Below are 18,807 nucleotides of genomic sequence, written 5' to 3' on the forward strand. Positions count from 1 at the left end.
CAGAGTGCTTGGTTCCATGTGAGATGGTGCTCTGGCATGAGCTGAGCCTGTCTGCAGTGGTCGGAACAACTTCCTTCTACTGTTTCCAGATATCGTCATACCATATACTCTTAAGTGCATTATGAACCTCGCGGTTAAATGCTATCTTTGGTTTGGCTTTATCAAAACATGTCGAGTAAGGTGTCATACGAATTGGAATACTAACCCCTCGCCAATTCTGGCGACGGGGTTAGCATTCCACCCTTCTAGAGGGACACGACATGTACAGTACCTGAAACCCGGGTAAAATCAGACATAGCCTCAGCTCCACAAAATGGATGCTGCCACCACAGACACAAGTCTGCCCTCCTGCTGCTGGGAGTCCTTCCAGCTTGGGAGGTGTGGACAAAGGGTTTCCTGCCAGGGGAGGTGCGTGCACCACCCCAGACAGGATTTTGTGTATTGGTCAGGTAGGGCTTGAAAGAAACCAGACATGCCTGTGGCTCACAAGGAGCCTCGGTGCATATGCCAGTTCAAACCGGTCCTGGGGCACACCAGTCCCGGGCCTGGGGCGAGCTGGACAAAGGATTGGGGGTGTAACCACCCCCCTTCCTGGTCCCACCCATAGGGGGGGACCTAGCAGGTAGTCCGGCCCCTAGAATCTGAATAAAGGTAGGAGCTGTGTCCTAAGACTTCAGACATCCTGGAATCAACTTGAAACTAAGAAGAAGACGGGAACTTCGACATTCTGCTGCACAGAAGACTGAAGAAAATCTCCCCTGTGGTCAGGGAGTGACCACCTTGCTAACGCAAGCACCATCCAGCGAATCAACGTCTGCTTTGCCGCCGCCTCCCGCCGGAGCCCGAGCCCAGAGACTGACAAGACCTGGACCTCCAGACCTCTCACCGCCCGATCCACAGTCCCTGCAAAGAGGAGACCCGTGGAGGCACCGAGACACGTGGAGCCAGCCATCTTGGAACGACTACGACAAGCTGACAAGTGCAACAACCGAGGCTCCCTCCAAGTTGTGCTTTGGGTCCTGAGAAGCCCAACCCTCGAGCAGCATCTGCACCAAAGGTGAGCCCTCCAGCATCTCCACGATCTGCGTGGGGCCCTTCTGCATTTTGCCACTCGACGCGCCTAACCGGTTGCTGGCCCGCTGGCTAGTGGCCATCTTGGCGACGAAATCTACGACAAACACCGCTGGTCTGGTTGCTCCAGACTGGCCCTTGCTCCCCTCCAAAGGAGCAATCCCTCTGACCTTGCTGGTCAGAACCAACAGCTGATTTCCGAATCCTTCTACAATTGCTTTTGCCAAGGCTTGTTTGCTTCGATCAAGTCGCCGACACCGCCGACAGCGAGAGCCTGCGTGGGACAGCTCGTGAGCCGACTCCTGGACGTCCTCGACCTTCAGGGACCACGTGGCTGCGGAGACAAGCTACCCCTCATCACCTGTTTGCACCCGACATCGCCTGGTACCCACCTGGTGCCACGCTGGTCACTGGCTAGTGACTGTGAACACTGTCCCCTCTGCTTACAGGTCTTCAACATCTCCGATCCACCCTTGGATCCACTGCATCTCTTCCCGACCGACCGCCTGCAGCACTTTTGTCTACAGGCCCCACGGAACAGATAGAAGAAACCCGACGCACTTCGAGGCCTATGCACCCGCTTCCTGTGGGTGAGGTAAAGCTGGCACACCTGTGCCCAAGTGTAGTATTACATCTCTAGTGCCTGTGTTCGAAATCTTAAGTTCCTAGGTCATCCGGAAGATTCCTTTTGCAGTAACTTTGTACTTTTTACGCACCCATTGAAACCTATGGGAGCACGCGTGTGACTATTTGCTCTGCACACGCCACCCGTGGACCTCCTGGTCACTAACTGACGTTAGCTCCTTGTAGGCCCAGCGATTCTAGAGGCCCTAGGCCTTTTTCCTTTTCTGTTCGTGGTACTTATACCACTATTTTAGTATATGGTTCGAGTGGCCACCAGGGCCTATCCATATAAAGTGCAACTTCTGTGTATTCTGTGATAATCTTGTTTGACGATTTGTGCTCCTGTGCTCATAAAGAGACTAGGGGTTACTTTGAGAAATAAATACATATATATTTTGAATATATATCTGTGTGGTGTCCTTTCATTGGTATAAAAGGGGGTTACTATTGGTAAAACAGCCTGCTTAACACGCTTCACGAGTTTAGCCTCAAAGACTGCTTAGCCTACGCTACCACTAGGGCAGCTAGTCCGAAAAGGTTGACTTACAACCACACCATAAGGGTTGCTTGGCATGGTACAAGGTGGTCACTAGAACTAGTGAACAGCATATACCAGGCCAACTTCTCACAAGACCACTTCAATGCTATGCACATCTTTGATTTGCTATCCCCAAGGTTTACTTAAGTTGCCTCTTCAATTGAGTTAGAGACGTAAACACTCAAATCCTTGCTTTTCTGAGTTTTCCAAATCTAACAATAATCTCCAAACGTATTCAATAGCAAGATTTCTTCCTTATCAACTATTCATTTATACTTAGAATCAATGGAAAATGAATCCACTTCAGCAAATAATTGTTGCATTGTGATACACTGTTTTGAAACGTGTAATAAGATGCATATGCAGATAACTTTAATTCATTGCCAGGAAAACATTATTTTCTTTAATCTGATGTAGAAAAAGTTCTAAATCTAGAAAAGGCAAAAGCAGTGATAAGGGACATCCCTGTCTTGTACCGCTTCTGAAAGAAATTAAGCAATAAACTAACAAATAGAATGATATACTTCAAACATTTTGTTCCAATACTATGCCATTTTAAAGTTTAAAACATGTATTCCGAACCCAGCTGGTCAAAAGCTTTTTCGTGCACCAACTACAAAAACAACAATATTTAAGGACATACCCTAGGTCTTACTTAATATATATATATTTTTAAGTAACATTATCCTAAAACAATGTTCCCCTGCTTATATGCAAATAGATTAGGAAGAATGAATCTTTAGTGTCCGAATGTTCAATTTAGCATATAACTTGCAATCCATGTTAGTCAGCGAAATTGATCTGTAGTTCTTCCATAAAGTTACATCTATCCTTTCTTGACACAAATCTATGGCTCAAAAAAAGAACCTGCTGACTTATCCGGGAAAAATGTCTTAAATAATCTCAAAGGACTCAGGTATTAGTATGAAAAAACTTTATTCTATCTGGACTTGGAGAATTTTGCAGTAGATTCAATGTAAGCTCTCGAATAGTTAACTCTACCTTTTCACAATCTTTGAAAGAATCATTTTTAATACTTGAAAATATGTATTTTAATAGCTGGTGTTGACGGAGTAACCTCTGCAGCATGCAATTTCTCATAGTATTTAATTAAAACAGTTACTAATATTTTTTGTACTTGGGTGAATGTATGACATTGTTCTACATTCCGTCCATCAACTGTTGTTTTTGCATTTGTCACACCGAGTGGGAAGGGTATGCCCAGACGTGGGTTCTGTGCTCTCCATGCCACTGGAATCAAGCTATCCTAGCTGAAGAGGGGTGAAATCCTGAAACCGGTCCTAGGATGCTTGTTTCCAGTCCAGGGAGGACCTAGCTTGGCAGTTCGGGCTGGACTGTACCCATGAGGCACAGGGTCAAGACTGATTTGCATATGGCTGGGTTTAAACTGGAACGGCATGGTGAGCAAAAAAACGATGGATTTAGGCCCAGATCTCTGTACTGGGGTGAATGTATGACATTGTTCTGCATTCTGTCAATCAACTGTTGTTTTTGCACTAATATTTTTATTCACAACTCTGCTAGCTTCATCTTCAATACTCTTTACAAGTAAGCTTCCTTATAAGCTTTCAAATAATGTTTATAATTTGCCTACTATGTTTTGACTGTCATAATATTTGACTTTAGCTTTGCACTGAAGAGAGGATGCATTTTTATATTTTTCTTAATAAAGTTGACATTAACCTTAACTAATTCTTCCAGTACACCATGTGACCTACGTGTGTACTAATTACTTTCTAAGGAGTTCGTTTTCAACATATTCTCTTACAATTTTGAAGAATTTAACAGAGATCTTCTTCATAGGAGACACAACGTATTTCATAAAATCCCTAAAAGGTATCCAAAGAGATTTGCACAGAGGTGTCTACATGTGAATTTAGTCCTCAAACTCCTTTAGCAAGGGCTTCACCTTTAGATGCGTATAACATATCCTTTACCAAACTAGTATGAATCTCCATCTACTTTATTCATTTTGAAAAAAAAGTCTAATTCAAATCTAGTTAGGGCATTATCAAATAGTAAGACAGTTTCATCTTAGACCCCTTCCGTCTTGTGAATGGGTTGCCACGTCAACTTGGGAGTGGTAACTTTTCTATGCTTTACAACTGCTATTTTGGACCTAAATCATTGAGACATATGGATAGTAAATGCTATTTTTAAGGCTCATCTATAACGTCTTCCGAACTATGATTCCTTATATATTTTTTAATTCATTTTAGGAGTCAAAAAAAGTTACTGACCCCTGAATGGGATTAGTACATTGCAAAAGGCCTTTTTGATGTTGCGAACTCCAAATCGGAGCATTTGTGAACACAAAAATGCTTTGTACATCTGGCCCCACATCCCTTAACACATCACTGATAATGTGCTTTAAAGTGGTGAAACTGTATGATTTAGGATCTGCTTCAAAGCCACAGGATGGGAGAAAGTTCATTGTAGAAACGAAGCAAGATGGTATATTAGATTATTTTTTTTTAGAAATGCTCTTTAAAATAGCTTAACCCAGTTTCCTGACCTGCTAGTAAATGTTTAGGAAAATTGTGCTAAACAAATCAGTGTTTTGCTGCTAAGAGAGGGTAGATTTTGTATCATAGGGGGCCCCTGGACCGTTCTGTCCACACCTGAAGTATGAGACCCTTGTCCTTGCCCTGCCAGCCTAATTTGTAGGCCGTATTAAATTGACCAGTGGGTCCTGTGTTACCATATAATTGTCCTAAGACATCCCTCCCACTTAGCCAGCATAAAACCCCTGTGTAGGCCCTTCTATTCAAAATATAGGCCTTTGTTAAATTGACCATAGCTCTGCCATTTTAGTGTATTGCAGGCTGATGGCAGGTCTGACCCAACTCATATTCAGTTCCTCTTTCTGCGAGGCCTCCTGCTCCAAACTAGTAGCCCCCACCCTACCCGAGTGCTCCGTGCTCGGTATCAAAGGTCAACATCCCCCTGAAACTTCGACATACAGTAAGCTGCATCCTGGCCTGGTACTTGCTTCCTGGGCAGGTTTCCCGCTTTTAAGGAAGAGGCAACCGCAGAGCGACAAGTTAGAGAACAGAGGAGATTTTATCTCCTCCTAGCTTCCATGGCCCGTGATAAATCTTCCCTCCAACACTGCCATTATATAGTTTTCTTTTATAAAGGGTGCACCCCCAAAAGTCCTGTAGAGGGTTAGGTTCCTTAGCATGTTGTAAATCTTTTACTGAATATTTAAGGAGTAACTCGTGTGATTTATTGTACTGTATATATCTAAAATGACAGCAAAATTATGGAAGATTACGCAGAACTGCACAAGGAGCGTAATTCAGCGTTTAGTGATATTTTCATTAGCGCAAAAGGCACTCTCGCATCCTAAATGGAACAGAACACAAATCAGCCAGCAGCCTCTTGTGCTAGCTGAGTTCATTGATCATGTGCTGCTGCAGTTGGGTTGTTGTGCCAGATTACTCATAATTACGTAAACGAGCGTAATCGGGTAGTTTTTGGTAATTTCAAGTCAAAAGTGTAACAGGAAATGACTGAAATTACTTAGATTACTCTGGCATAATTAAAATTTCACCCAGGCAGAATTTTTAGAGGATATAAGTGAAATCTATGCTGTAAAAGGCACCTTTTAGTTAAATTTTCTTAAAATGTAGTAACACCCTCTCTGAGCGCACCTGAGGCAATCAAACTTGTTTGCTTGTCCACTGTAATTTGAGGTAGGTATTTACTTACCATCACTTTCACCAGCCACAGCTGATAACAGCCAGATTCTGTGACGCGGAAGAAGTGCGACCTGGTGCTTCCAAAGTGCAACACAATTTAGTGGTGTGCTTGCAGGACGTGTAATGCATAGTGAATAGACGCCACATTTTCTATTACATTGTGCCACGTGAATGCCTTTGCAAAACTTTAGCAAATAAACCTCTTGGTTTCCTATGGTTTTACCCCTTGATAATGTTGGAAACTGAAATGTAAAGTGTATTTCTTTCGCATTCACATAATTATAATACAGTTCTTCCCTGCATTACCAGATTTGCCATGCAAAACAGCTACAAACCAAGGTTTATTCTTTTTAATTTACGAGATTTTTGGCATACTTCTCTCAAAGAGGACTAGTGTGTTTTAATTTTGGACAGTTACCTTGGTATGAAGTTACTACATCCGTATATGCTCATAGAGACATATTGACAGAATCAGTGACCTAAAATATGGCAAATTGTAGGGGTGGTGTCTACATGGACCCTTGATACTCCGCTAGTTGCAATAATTCTCTGTGCTTTGTTTTCAGGAGAGAAAGAGGTCTCTGGATAGGGCGCCATTCGGTGGTAGTCATGGGCCACATTGGGAAACAAGTGTTTTCCCTGTGGGTGCTGGTGGTGGCCCCAGTACTTATAGCCAATGCAGATGGCCGCTGTGTGACTGCCACCCCTGAAGACTGCAAGACATACAAATACATTCCTGGCATTTCCAGCGCTGCGAATGGCTTCGATATCACCACAATGAGCCAGAAGCAGTACGCAATAATCCAGATGACAACAACTCCTGGCAAAACATGTATCGCGTGCCAGAACAGTCACCAGTACAAGGACATCCAGAAGCTGCCAGACGTCTTCGCAGACTGGACTACCATTGATGAATGTCACGGGAAGATTGACACGACCAACTTCCCATCCAGTGCTGAAGTAGTAGCATCGCTTGGAAAGTGGGTGAAGAACAACTGGACCATAGGACTTCGCCCACTGCCCAGGCAGAACATCAAGGAGCAACTGGTCTACGTCGGCTCTCAGTCTGGGGAGGCCAAGTTTGCGAACAACAAAAGGCTCCACGACAAATACAGTTTCACAAAGCACGAAGTCCACTGCAGTTACTACAAGTAAGTAACATTGGGTATGGAGTCGGTGAATGGCCAATCTTCATAACAACATGCTGTAGAAGGGGCTATTTTGCAAAGTGCTCAAAAACTGCGACGCTGGAGGGGTGCGCAACCACACTGAAAGGAGCGAGTGAGCCTGCATTGAAATGAATGAGACCAACAATGTGCAAATGATTCAGTCTATTTGGTGAGTATGTCACTGATGTGGGAACGAAGGTCAATGAGGTGAGGAAGGAAGAAGAATGACGATCACTCTGTTGCAGGACAAGGGACCAGTGATGAGCAAGGAGTAAGTCACCGTGGTGTGTGTGAAAGTAGGAGGAACCCTAGTGAAGCAAATGAGGGCAGTCGAGTAAGAATGAGTGATATTCCAATTAAATCAGACCTCGTTCGTGAGGGAAGGACCGCAGCTGGCCACACACAACACAGCAGGCAAACTCCACACTGCTCCCCAAATAGATGCTATAGTATAAGAACCAGCCACAGGAGTGGATTTGATCTTTTTACCTATCCTTTTCTTTTGGAAAATTTCCACAGCATGTTATAGTGTTCTGTGGAAATGAAGACATATTTAATTGGCACCTTAAACATACCTATCAAAAACATTTCAGACGCCCAGCAATCCATTTATAATTTCCTACTTAGACACCAACCACCTCTATTTTATTTTAAAAAAGGCCACTTTTACAGCAAGTGAAGCAGCCCAAAGATCATCTTGAGTTTGCACCTCTGAATTGGTTAGCAAAGGAACATTTCTTGCATTGAGGTCCCAATTTCCCACAATTGGCACACATGGATAGGCTTTCGTTGACGACCACAAAGTTTACGATAATGATAACATATGTTTAGCCATTTTAAGCAAATATCTCTGGCCCCTAGGTACCTTGTTGCCTGCTTCTGAGTTGTGAATCATGAACGTGCAGATGTTTAAGGTAAATCTGAATGTAATTATATCCTGATGGAAAACTATGTTTGATGTTCAATTAGCACAAAGCCCATGAGCTAAGTTAAAGGAAACTTTTCCACCAAACCTGGATAAATGAAAAGAAATCCTAGTATAGGAATTTCTTAGGCATCTGATGCAATAGTGGTATAGGATCTTTCAGTCACATATCTAGATGCTTGCTAATGGTACATCTATGTGCCAGACACTGATACCTAAAGTTTACAAGAATCTCCATCTTGAGCCACAAGAGCTCCCTCCTTGCTCCTGATATCTCATCTCTCCTTTCTCTGCCATTGGCTAACTTGGTTCTTCTATTTTGTGCTATCTGAAGTTTTTAAAGTAAGCTTTCACCAATGCTTAACAAAACATCACTTTTACTTGGGGGCTTATGGTGACATGTTCGTCCTGCAACGTCCTTAGATTGTTTACTTTCCAATACGCTCAACACTGTTTTTCAATCTCTTAATGAGTTTTTACGTAGCAGAATCCCAGTTCAGAATAACTCTATCCTGCTTTTCTTTTCATTGTCAAACATTCATCTTCAGATATCAGTGAGGCAACATTTTAACTTTGTCATTTAGTTTCAACCCTAATCAAATAGTACCAAAATTTGAGTATTGTCAGCAAAGGCTTGGAATTGGGATCCAACGCTCGATTATCTCCAGCTGCTGCCTACTGGGCATATAGTGGTTAAAAAACACAAGGTGCATGGAAGAGCCCTGTAGTACTCCAAACGCTAGTTCCCTCGGGTTTGATTAGTAGCATCTTAGTTTTACCAAGGTTGTTTGATCTTTTAAAAATGATGAGAGCTGTTTCTTTAAACTTTGCATGTGTCATAAAGTGTAAAGCTTGCAAAGTTTTAAAAGTTTTTTTTATTAAAAAATGGAGAATTGCAGGTTTAGCTGCTTGGTGCTGTAGTGGTAAAAGGTCCCACTCAGGGCTGTGGGAGGAAGGCTGTGGACTGATATCAGCTGGCATCTGTAGACAGACAATTTCTTGTTCTCAGAAGTCTCACACTCCACATGGCAATCCCTCTGATACAGCAGCAATTGTTTAACCACTGCTTCCCAGGATTAACATCAAGACTGAAAAGTAGAAGACAAATTGTCCTCATTCAGAACTGTTTTAGTTAGTTTATTGCAAGCCCAAACTATTCCCGGCAGTTGAATGACATCCGAGACAAATAAATCGCAACCTGCACCTGGCCGACTGGCCGAAACGTTGCCTTGGTGAAGTCGAGAATCTTCACCAGCCTTCCAAGAAGCATGACATTTCCGAATAGTCCTTTACTGAAACTCAAATAAAACGTGCAGGGGGTATGTAGTGGTTTGGGGGAGAGCAACCACTTGGTTAATGTGGAACCAGTAGGCAAAAAGGGTCTATCAGAAGACATCTGTAGACAGAGTGAATGAGATGACTACAAGTAGGGAGCTGAGGAAAGAAGAAAAGGTGAGTGATATCAACATAGTAGTCAGCTGGAATGGGATCTTGTGGAGCGAGGTAAACAAGAGGGAAAGAAGGAGTTAAGAGAAGAGATACAATTGAAAGTGAGGAAGGAAGTGGAAGGAAGACGTACCAGAGAAGAAAATTAGAAAGTAGGTGAAAGATGTGGAGAGGAGTGCAGGGCGGGAGGGATAGATGTGCTGGGATATGGAGAAATCCGCTGGTGAAAGTGTGGAGACAGTCAATGAAATGAGATTGGATCTACAACAGTTAACGTTTAAGTAGGCATGTTTTAATTTGTTTTAAGGAATGGAAGAAGGTCCTCAGTATAATTTGTTTTTACTGGGAGTGTGTTGATTTGACAGAGGGCTGATGGTGAGAATGGTGGTGTGGTAGCCTTGTTGGATCAACATTTTTCTGTTTAGTTTAATTATCTTTTCCAGGAATCGGTGAACTGAATCTTCAAAAGTGATGCAAACCAGTTAGAAATGTCCTCTGACTTCGAGGGCAAAATTCCATGAATAGTATTTGTAGCAGATAAAGTTACTCTATCAAAGATTTTAGTCACTGCTGGGATTTCTGCTGTGGAATGGTTTTTGTTTGGGTTCTCCACAGTGATGTTAGAAATGATTGACACTTATTGAACAGTAAGTGATGTGGAGAATAGTGATGTATATGAGGACACTTTTGTGGGAAACATGGGAGACTGTAAACGTGGATAGCGTCAGTGATTTGAGGAATGAGTGAGACACCCATAGAACAGGAAAGAACTGAGGTATCGAGAAAGAGTGAGACATTATTGAAATGTAGAACTGAGTGACACGCCGTTGAGGTGAATGAGGCCAGTGATGTGGGAATGAATGACATGGCATCAGACGAGACGAACACAGGCCTTTGCTGTAATAGAAAATTACATTTTATTAGGATAGGTCGGCAAAAATGTCCAACAATACAAATACCACCCCCTGCATCACTAATACATATTGTAAACCCAACAGCCCGCCACCCTTGAAATTTGCGGTTTTCACAGTATTTTCCCCATTACACCGTTTTACTATCACTCACCCTTCTTTTCTCCTCATCCATGCATCCTTTCTTACTGATCCAGCCACAATCCTCATAACCTTTCCCCTTTGGCTTCTGAACCTTCTGAGCTTTTCCATTTACCCCCGCTGAGCTAGGTAGACCCACACTGCGGCTAACTAACCCAAGCCACGCACACTCTTTACACACCAACGTTGCAGTCTGCCCTACGTTGTCAAAAACAAATGCTGAGCGAAAAAAGTAACCAATCTTTATCCCAGAATAGCCTTATTCTTACCTTTAAAAAGGAAGGATTGAGGGAAGGAATCAAGCACTTCCTGACAACCACCTACTCAGAGTGAAGTAATGGCCAAAAGTGCCAGAACCTTCTTTCCCCTAATAATTTAACTGATTGGAGCTTCACAACTCTGACCTACCAATCTATCCACATTCCCTATCCTGTGGCCCGCACCAACCCGCCCACGAGTCGCGTGGAAGACATTGTCATGGCTCTGCCCCCACGCACACATTTATTAGCACATGTGCAGTTATGTGGGGGATGAATGAGACTCTCCTTATGTACATGAGGTTGAGGGCAGTCAACGAGTAGGATTCCAGAAGGCAGGTATAACAGATGACGTATAACAGATGGCATACAAAGCCAGAGGAAGGGAGATGAGCAAGATTCCTTTGGTAGTCAAGCGTCCAGCCTTGTAGAAGTGAGACAGGCATTTTCTAGAAGGAGCAGGATGGGAGACCGGCAAACCCCAGGTCATTTAAACTGCAATGGAAACTAGATGGATTGCTTTTTCCCTACTCCAGTATAGAGTCCTTCTTTGAATGTGTTTTGGCACTTTCCAGAGTGCAAATAACAACCTGAAAATCTTCCAATCTAAAAGAAAACGTTTTTGCATCATTACAGATCCGCCATTTTAGAAATTTCAGTGCGTGACACAGGTCCGTAGATGTATTTTCCTCTAGCCCTGTGCCCATGTCCTACTCTTGAAATTTGACTGTAGACCCGTGGACTGGTAGTCCTGTTCAGAAAAGGACGTGGAAGGAATGCTTGTATTAATCTCACCCATTAGTGTCCTCAGACCTGCATGTGAAATTTTATTTTGTCTAAGAACATTTACAAAGCATACAAACTTTGCAGCTCATGAAAATGGAACTGTTTTCTAATTTTGCAAAACTGTTTTTGCAAAACTTTGTGTACTGGTGTAAATGTGTGCCAGAAATTGTTTAGCAGAAGAATTTTCCTGTAAAAGATTTGGGTGCCAATTCATTCCCCTGATCATTATTTGCCCCAAATTCCTTCAATTTGGTTTAATTTATTTACTAAAAATGTTATTAACTTCATAACTGTTTTAAAACTTTGAGAAGGTTTTTGAAGTTTGAAAAACTTCACAGTTTGCGGAGAAAAACCTTTGCAACTTTCCACACTTGTAGTTCAAACACTAATCAATCTTTGTGGACAGATTGCTCTGTCTATAAAGACCTCAATGGATCTTCATATCCCCTTATTCAAGTTGGAAATGTACCTGCCACTGTCTAGCCAGTTTGCTGTGGCCAGGAGGGTTTTGCTTTCATTCAACCTGCATTGCTAGGAAAGACTTGCCATCTCCCCAGCTGGCTATGTTGTCACTGTCCTTTGGCCTAAATTCATAAACACTTTAAATCCAGGCTTACCTGACTGCAGGAGAACTAGATGAGAGATCATAACATAAAAGTGGTAGACCACACTTGTGACATACTTTAAGACGATCTCTACTTTAGCTCCCCAGCCTATCATGTAAACTGAGGCTAAGCCTGATATTAATTGCTAGGGGAGTTATTGTCCTGAGTCGGTACTACTTTTGCAACATTACGTCATGAGTAGCACACAACAGTAATGGAAATAGGATTTGATGCCCCAAGGCCATATAGTAAGAACTGCTAGCAAATGTTGCATTCTGAATTTAGGTTTCTACTATGGTTTTTAATGTCATAGATCATTAGAATGAAGACCTTCCCTATATGTCACTCCGTACTGGCTGCAATCTTTATACTTGCTTCATGAAAGATTTTCCTCTCACCTTGTGGCTTCTCCTAACAGAAGTGGGCAACCAGCTTCTCTTCCTTTCTGTACCTCTCCATACGTTACTTCTGTACATCCTCTGCATGTTTCCGAAGGAGGCTATTCTTGCCTGGTCTCTGCATTGAATCTGCCACTATACTTGAATGACATGGCTCCCACCCCTTCAAAAAAGGAGATGGAAAGCATTAGAGAAATATAAAAAAAATGCATCAATTGAAACCCATCACCAATGCCTTAAAAAATGCCTTAAAATAAAAATAAATAAACTAGAGAGATGCTAACGGGTGATTTCTTCATATATTTTCCCTTCCCTTCTGTCTTTTGCAGGTTCGGTTTGAAGCAAAATATCCCTCTTGATCCCATGTTCTTGTCGTGGCTGAAAAGACTGAAGGACCCATACAACTCCCAAAACAAGGCTGTGTACGAGGAGCTGCTTCAGCTGTACGGCACACACTACATCCACCGAGGGGAGCTGGGAGGCCATGTTGAGGAGGTGACTGCACTGAAGACATGTGAATTGTCCCTAGATGGCTTGACCGTTGATGAGATAGGTGACTGCCTGTGGTCGGAGGCCTCCACCCAAGTGTTCAGGATGGGCACCAAAACCACCCGTCATGAGGTGTGCCGGAAGGCTAAAAAGCGCCAGCTCTCGAATGGCTTATTCTCAAGGAAGTATGATGAGCGCTTCGTGAAGGCCACAAGCCGCTCTTCAAGCGATATTTCTCTTCTCTTCATGGGGAGTGAGAGCCGCAGTGAGATGTTGACCTGGATGAAAAACTTGAAGAAGGAGCCAGACGTTATCTCATACTCATTGACACCCATCCATGAGCTGGTCAATTTTAGCCCCACGATCAAGGAGAACTTGAAAATGGCGATTACTGACTACATCCTTAGCAGAGCCTTTAGGAGGAAGTGCCCGACCTGCCCTAAGGACACAATGCCAAGCCCCCTTAAGCCTTGCACATGCCTTTGCCAACAAAATGCTCAGATCACCCAAGACTGCTGCCCCAAGCAGCGAGGCCTGGCCATGCTGACCGTACAGGTGAAGAAAGGGGAAAAGTTGTATGGGGACATGATTGGACAAACAGATGGTTTTGTGAAGGTGTGCCTGGGGAATAGGTGCATTCGAACAGACACCATTGATAACAATGATAACCCAAACTGGAACTACAAAATGAGTTTCGGACCCATTGTCTTGAGCCCGAATTCCAAATTGGAAGTAAACATCTTCGATCAGGACTATCTCTGGGCAGAAAAACTGGGATCATGCACGGAGGCACTGGGGAAAACCAATGGCTTTGAGAAGAAGATCTGCTACCTGAAGCATGGCAAAATCTTTTACGATATCAATGTGGAGTGTGGCCCTTATCTGACAGGGCTGTCCTGCTCTGAGCACAAAGCCAGCTACCACTGAGGTCCACCAGTGCTGGCCGCCATAACCAATTTCTCCCTCACCAATGAAAGCAATGACCAAGTCATTTACTTCAACAGAACATATGGCCCTGTCTGGAAAAGAACTTTACTTCAACATAAACATGCTTTGATCTACGTATGGGGCCACCTTCAACCATATTTAAAAATTATAATCTTTGATGTCTAACTTTTATTATTTTGGAATCAGAATTCAAGCTGAGCATTAGTTATAAATTATACAAGTTCTTTTTAGGTCTCGCCTACGAGAGAGAAAGTAATGCCTCTTGCGAGAGCTCATGTTACCTTAGAGGGGCCTTAGAGGCCACCCATTGGTTACCATTACATGGCTTCATTGTCCCTCCTATTTGCTTGCTTCTTATTGGCCAGCTTCCATAGGCTTCCTTACTCTTTGTGTGTTTTCCGTTCCCTGGAACATGGACGTATTACTTGTGTCCTTCTCCTGCTCATTTTTTAGGTGCTGCTTTTTGTTGTTGTTCTTTTTTTGTTTTTGTTTATGCACCCCATGACAGTGTGTATTTTTTTTATGTCTCCCTCATTTAATGATCCTCATCTATGTTCCTCTCCCAGTCCCTTTTGCCCACCGACCCTCTGTTGTCTGTCCGCTTGTCCCGGCTTCTTCTTTTGCTCCATTGTGTATCTGTTTGCTCCCAGCTCACCCCGGCCGCCCTTAGTTGCCTATGTGCTAACCTCAGCCCCTATCTCACATCCTTTATTGTCCCTGTGCTCTCCCCTCCCGTCCCGTCATGCCTGTCCTCTCCCCCAACACCTGTCCTTGCCTCCTGCACTAAGACCCTCATTGAAGATCCCAGCAGTAACTCCACTCTAGGCACCGCAGAGAGATCCCATATGCCTCCACTGTAGAAAATGCAGACATGCCCAGTAGTGCCTCTGTTGCAAACGCTGCACATCCTAACAGTGCCTTAAATATAGGCCTGCTGATAAAATTTGTGCTGTCACCGTAAGCAAGGTAAATCCAAGAGTGCTCCTACCGTAAGCACTGCAGATCCCAGCAGTGCCTCTGCTGTAGGCATAGCAATACACTCCAGTTTCCCTACAGTAAACAGCGCTGATCCAAACAGTATCTCCACAGTATGCACCGCAGATCACAGCAGTGAATCCACTTTAGGCACTCCAGACAAACCTAGCAGTGCCATCAATGTAAGCACTGCTGATCCCTGCAGTGCTTCTCCTGTAAGCACTGCAGACTTATCTAGCGGTGTCTCCACTGTATGCAGCGCTCATCCCATCAGTGTCCTATCTGTCAGCACTGCTGATCCAAGCATCACCTCCAATGTAAGCACTGCAGACATCCCAGTGGTGCCTCCACTGCAATCACTGCTTATCCCAGTGCTACCTTAACTGCAAGCACTGAAGTTCGAAAAAGTGCCTTTCCTTAAAGCAATGCAGGTCCCAGCAGTGCCTCCACTGTAAGCAGGGCAGACAGATCCAGGGTCGGACTGGCCTATATGGCAATCAGACTGGCAGTGCCAGAATGGCTTGATTGACCGGTCCATGTGTGGGCCGTTTATTGTTTCTTATATGTTTCTGGGCCTGTTCTATGGTCTGGTGGGCCAGTTTTTAGTGTTATTTTCCCTGATAGTACCAGAAACACTGCATGCAGCAAGCACAGTTGTATGCACTCTCTCATACTTTCCTCTTGTACTTCTCCGCCTCCCTGTTCCTCCCCTCTGCACTCCTTCCGTTATCTGTAGTGTTACCACCTACCGCCCGCACACCCTTCCTTCAGTTGTTTGTGGTGTTGTTCTCAATCACCCTCCAGCCCTTCTTCCTTGTCTGCGGTGTTCGCCTCTCCCACCCTGCTTCCCTGGTGCCACCAGGGTCAGATTGGGAAAGCGGGCACTCGGGCAATGGGCCGGAATTTGAGTTGCAGCGGTGGGCCGCTTTTTTTGCCAGAGTGATGGCCGATATGTGCTGTCTAAGCATTTTAGATGCCACCAGTCGCCCAGTGGGGGCCAGAGTAAAATGGGCCTCTATTATCTCCCTTTTACCAGCAGGACGGAGGTGTCATTCCCAGTATCTCACCTGGCTGGCTCATTAATGTATGCAAATTGGGCAGGGGGCCTGAGGAGAAGTGTCCACACTTATATTCAGGTGTAGTTCACCATTGTAAAATAATACGTGCACAAAGAGTCCTGGCAACATTTTTTTTTTTTTTTTTATCTCAGTGAAGTTAAAAAAAACATGCCTCTTTTAGAGAAACCCAACTCCTTCTTTTTATAATACTCAAAACACTGATGCAGAGTTTTGTGAAAAGGCGCAACCCGCAAATTTGGGACACTTTTTGTTTTTTAGGGTTCCCTGGCCTATTTTTGATCCAATTCTTACTTTGGGCGCTACCCATATATCTTACCTCTATTCCTTAACCCCTCCCACTCCCGATGCCAGCATACTGCTCTTCCTTGGCTGTCAGATCCGTCTCCAATCCCACAACTCTTGTCAAAGGTGTGATCCTCAACAAGAAGCTGCGTATGTCATTTGCCTCATGCCTCTGACCTCCCAAAAGTGAAATGTCTTAGCACTCATAGGAAAGCTGTTTTGGGCAGTATACAAAGCTGGAAAACTGGACATTTCGACATAGGCTGAGGCCTCACATGTCGATTTGCCTGGGGCAGAATCAGTCGGATGTCAGGTGTAACCGCATGAATCATCTTACTGAGAGTAGAACCCTTGTCCTGCAGTTTGTGTGGATTGGCTATAGGCGCGTTATCGGGGAGTATGTGACCTGCAAGTCCAGCTGCATTACAAGCATGCTATAGAACCTGCTGCTGTTGTAGGGCATGACAGCAGGATGTTACCCCCAAGCTGGTGTTTGCGCCGGGCACCCCTAGTCGGCTGCGCTTTACAGTTGGCAGCTGGGTGAGATGTGTTACCCCAGACTTGTTGCGCATCCCATTTTTATATAAGCAGAACTGTGTTGGCCAGATATCAGCTGCAGTATCTAAAGATGGCGGAGGAGGAGGGTGGGAGCATGCCAGGAACAGTGGGACACATTCCTGCCGCGTGATACCGCTGACAGAAGGGAGCGCAATTCATCTACCCAGGATCGCATTAACAAACGAACGCATGGGTAAATGAAAGTGTGCATCCAAGACTTAATGCAGGATTGAACGCACCAAGAAACAAATGCATTGAGGAATGATTGCATGGGTGAATGATTGAATTAATGAATAAGTGCAGTATAAAATGGGTAAATGAAAGCATGCATCGATATTCGAACGAATGACTAAATGCACAAATATACAAATGTTGTTGCTTATTTATTTGATGTAACTAACAACCATTGACAAAGCCAATAATCCTGACTTCGTGTAGGCATGCTATTACGTGGTGTAGCATATATCTGGATGCAATGACAGAAACAGCAAAATACATGTCGGGCGGCACACTATGCTAAACACAGATTTTAAGCGTATGTGTTTTAAAGCCACGCCCTTAATTATATTGGTCCCGCCCCTTAAGAGAGCCCCTCATTTTTTTATCCCACTTAAAGCCCTGAGGTAGCTGATAATATATATCAAGAGAAACCCATGCTGAGAAGCTCTTGAGAATCTACAGCAGGTGATTTGCTTAGGCCAGAGGCTTTTAAACAACATAAAATAACTAGTAAAAAATGTCTCCCTTTTATACCGAGTGCTCACACGAAACGATGCAACTGAGCTGTGCTGTAGGGGTCTTAGAATACTGCACACGGCAGAATGGTTACATCTAAACAACAGTGTCACAAAATCTCAGGTACACATCCATTTGTTGAAATCTCATCATAGTAAATTTACGTTTCATTTTTAATGCCCTGGGTGTGGTCTGTGACTAACAATTTTTCTTGAAGATTCTATGTGCCATGCTGGTACCACTGGAATATTTGTTACACAGTTGCTTATTTTAATTACAAATGAGCAAAAGTGAGACTGAATATTCAAAATAATTTAGAATAAAATGGTATGCCTAGTGGCTATCTAGTAGTTTGAGCAATAGGTTAACCGTGATTGTGTATGTTATTGAAGTTGTTTTACATTATGCTTTGCTAATATATGTCAAGTATACAAAAACTAAACAATGTTTGCATTTCTATTTTTCATAGTTTCAAATATTTTCAAATAGCTAATAATACAATTAAATCTTCAATTTTAAGTTTTAGTTTTTTTCTTGAATTGCAGGGTTTTAGATGCTGAACTGTGTGTATGTGCATCATTAAATAACTCATAATTTATGATTTATTGGTTGGAATTAACCAAACATAAAAAGATATGGTATTTGATGCAAGAATTAGACCTGCTCTTTAGTTACTTTCTTGTTGATGCTTTTTTCTCATTGGTTCATGGATCTATACGTTGGTCCTGTATTTTATTCATAGAATAGTGCATATGATATCCCCTGCTACTGAAGCCACATAGCCTAGTGAACCTCAATAAAGCATTTTTGGTTTGAAGCTGTGAAGTCTCATTTTGTTTTCTCCCGTTAGATTTCGCATTTAGTCCGTTGCGTTCTCTGTGACGCGCCAGGACTCAGCATTGTTTAGCATTGCACATTTCGTCCTGTTGGTGATTTGTTCATATCTTAAGATCTGGTGCATCCACCTGCTCTGTAATCCCAGTTTGTGGATCATTGTATGAATGCTGCTCATGGTCCATCACAGAGAAGACCTCATAACCAAGGAGATAAGATAGCAATAGTCATTGCAGAGCACAAAGCAAGTCCCTGGCTTGAAACTGAGGGACCTATTCACAAAGGTCTTCTGCACTCGTATCGGGGGTGAG

At 43.4% G+C, this 18,807-nt stretch overlaps 1 protein-coding gene across 2 annotated transcripts in view; it reads left to right on the forward strand.

The window, feature by feature from the left end:
* Nucleotides 1–18,475, forward strand: part of LOC146811724 (perforin-1-like) — a 48,221-nt gene extending 29,746 nt beyond the window's left edge. For both annotated transcript variants that reach the window (XM_085618722.1, XM_085618723.1), the window contains 2 exons: nucleotides 6,525–7,109; nucleotides 12,926–18,475. In XM_085618722.1, the coding sequence (XP_085474848.1) occupies nucleotides 6,568–7,109; nucleotides 12,926–14,012 (1,629 nt within the window). In that variant the 5' untranslated portion in view covers nucleotides 6,525–6,567 and the 3' untranslated portion in view covers nucleotides 14,013–18,475. The remainder of the gene's footprint in view (nucleotides 1–6,524; nucleotides 7,110–12,925) is intronic.
* The last annotated feature ends 332 nt before the right edge of the window (nucleotides 18,476–18,807 follow it).

Source organism: Triturus cristatus, chromosome 7 (assembly GCF_964204655.1).
Source record: "Triturus cristatus chromosome 7, aTriCri1.1, whole genome shotgun sequence".
NCBI classification, from domain to species: Eukaryota; Metazoa; Chordata; class Amphibia; order Caudata; family Salamandridae; genus Triturus; species Triturus cristatus.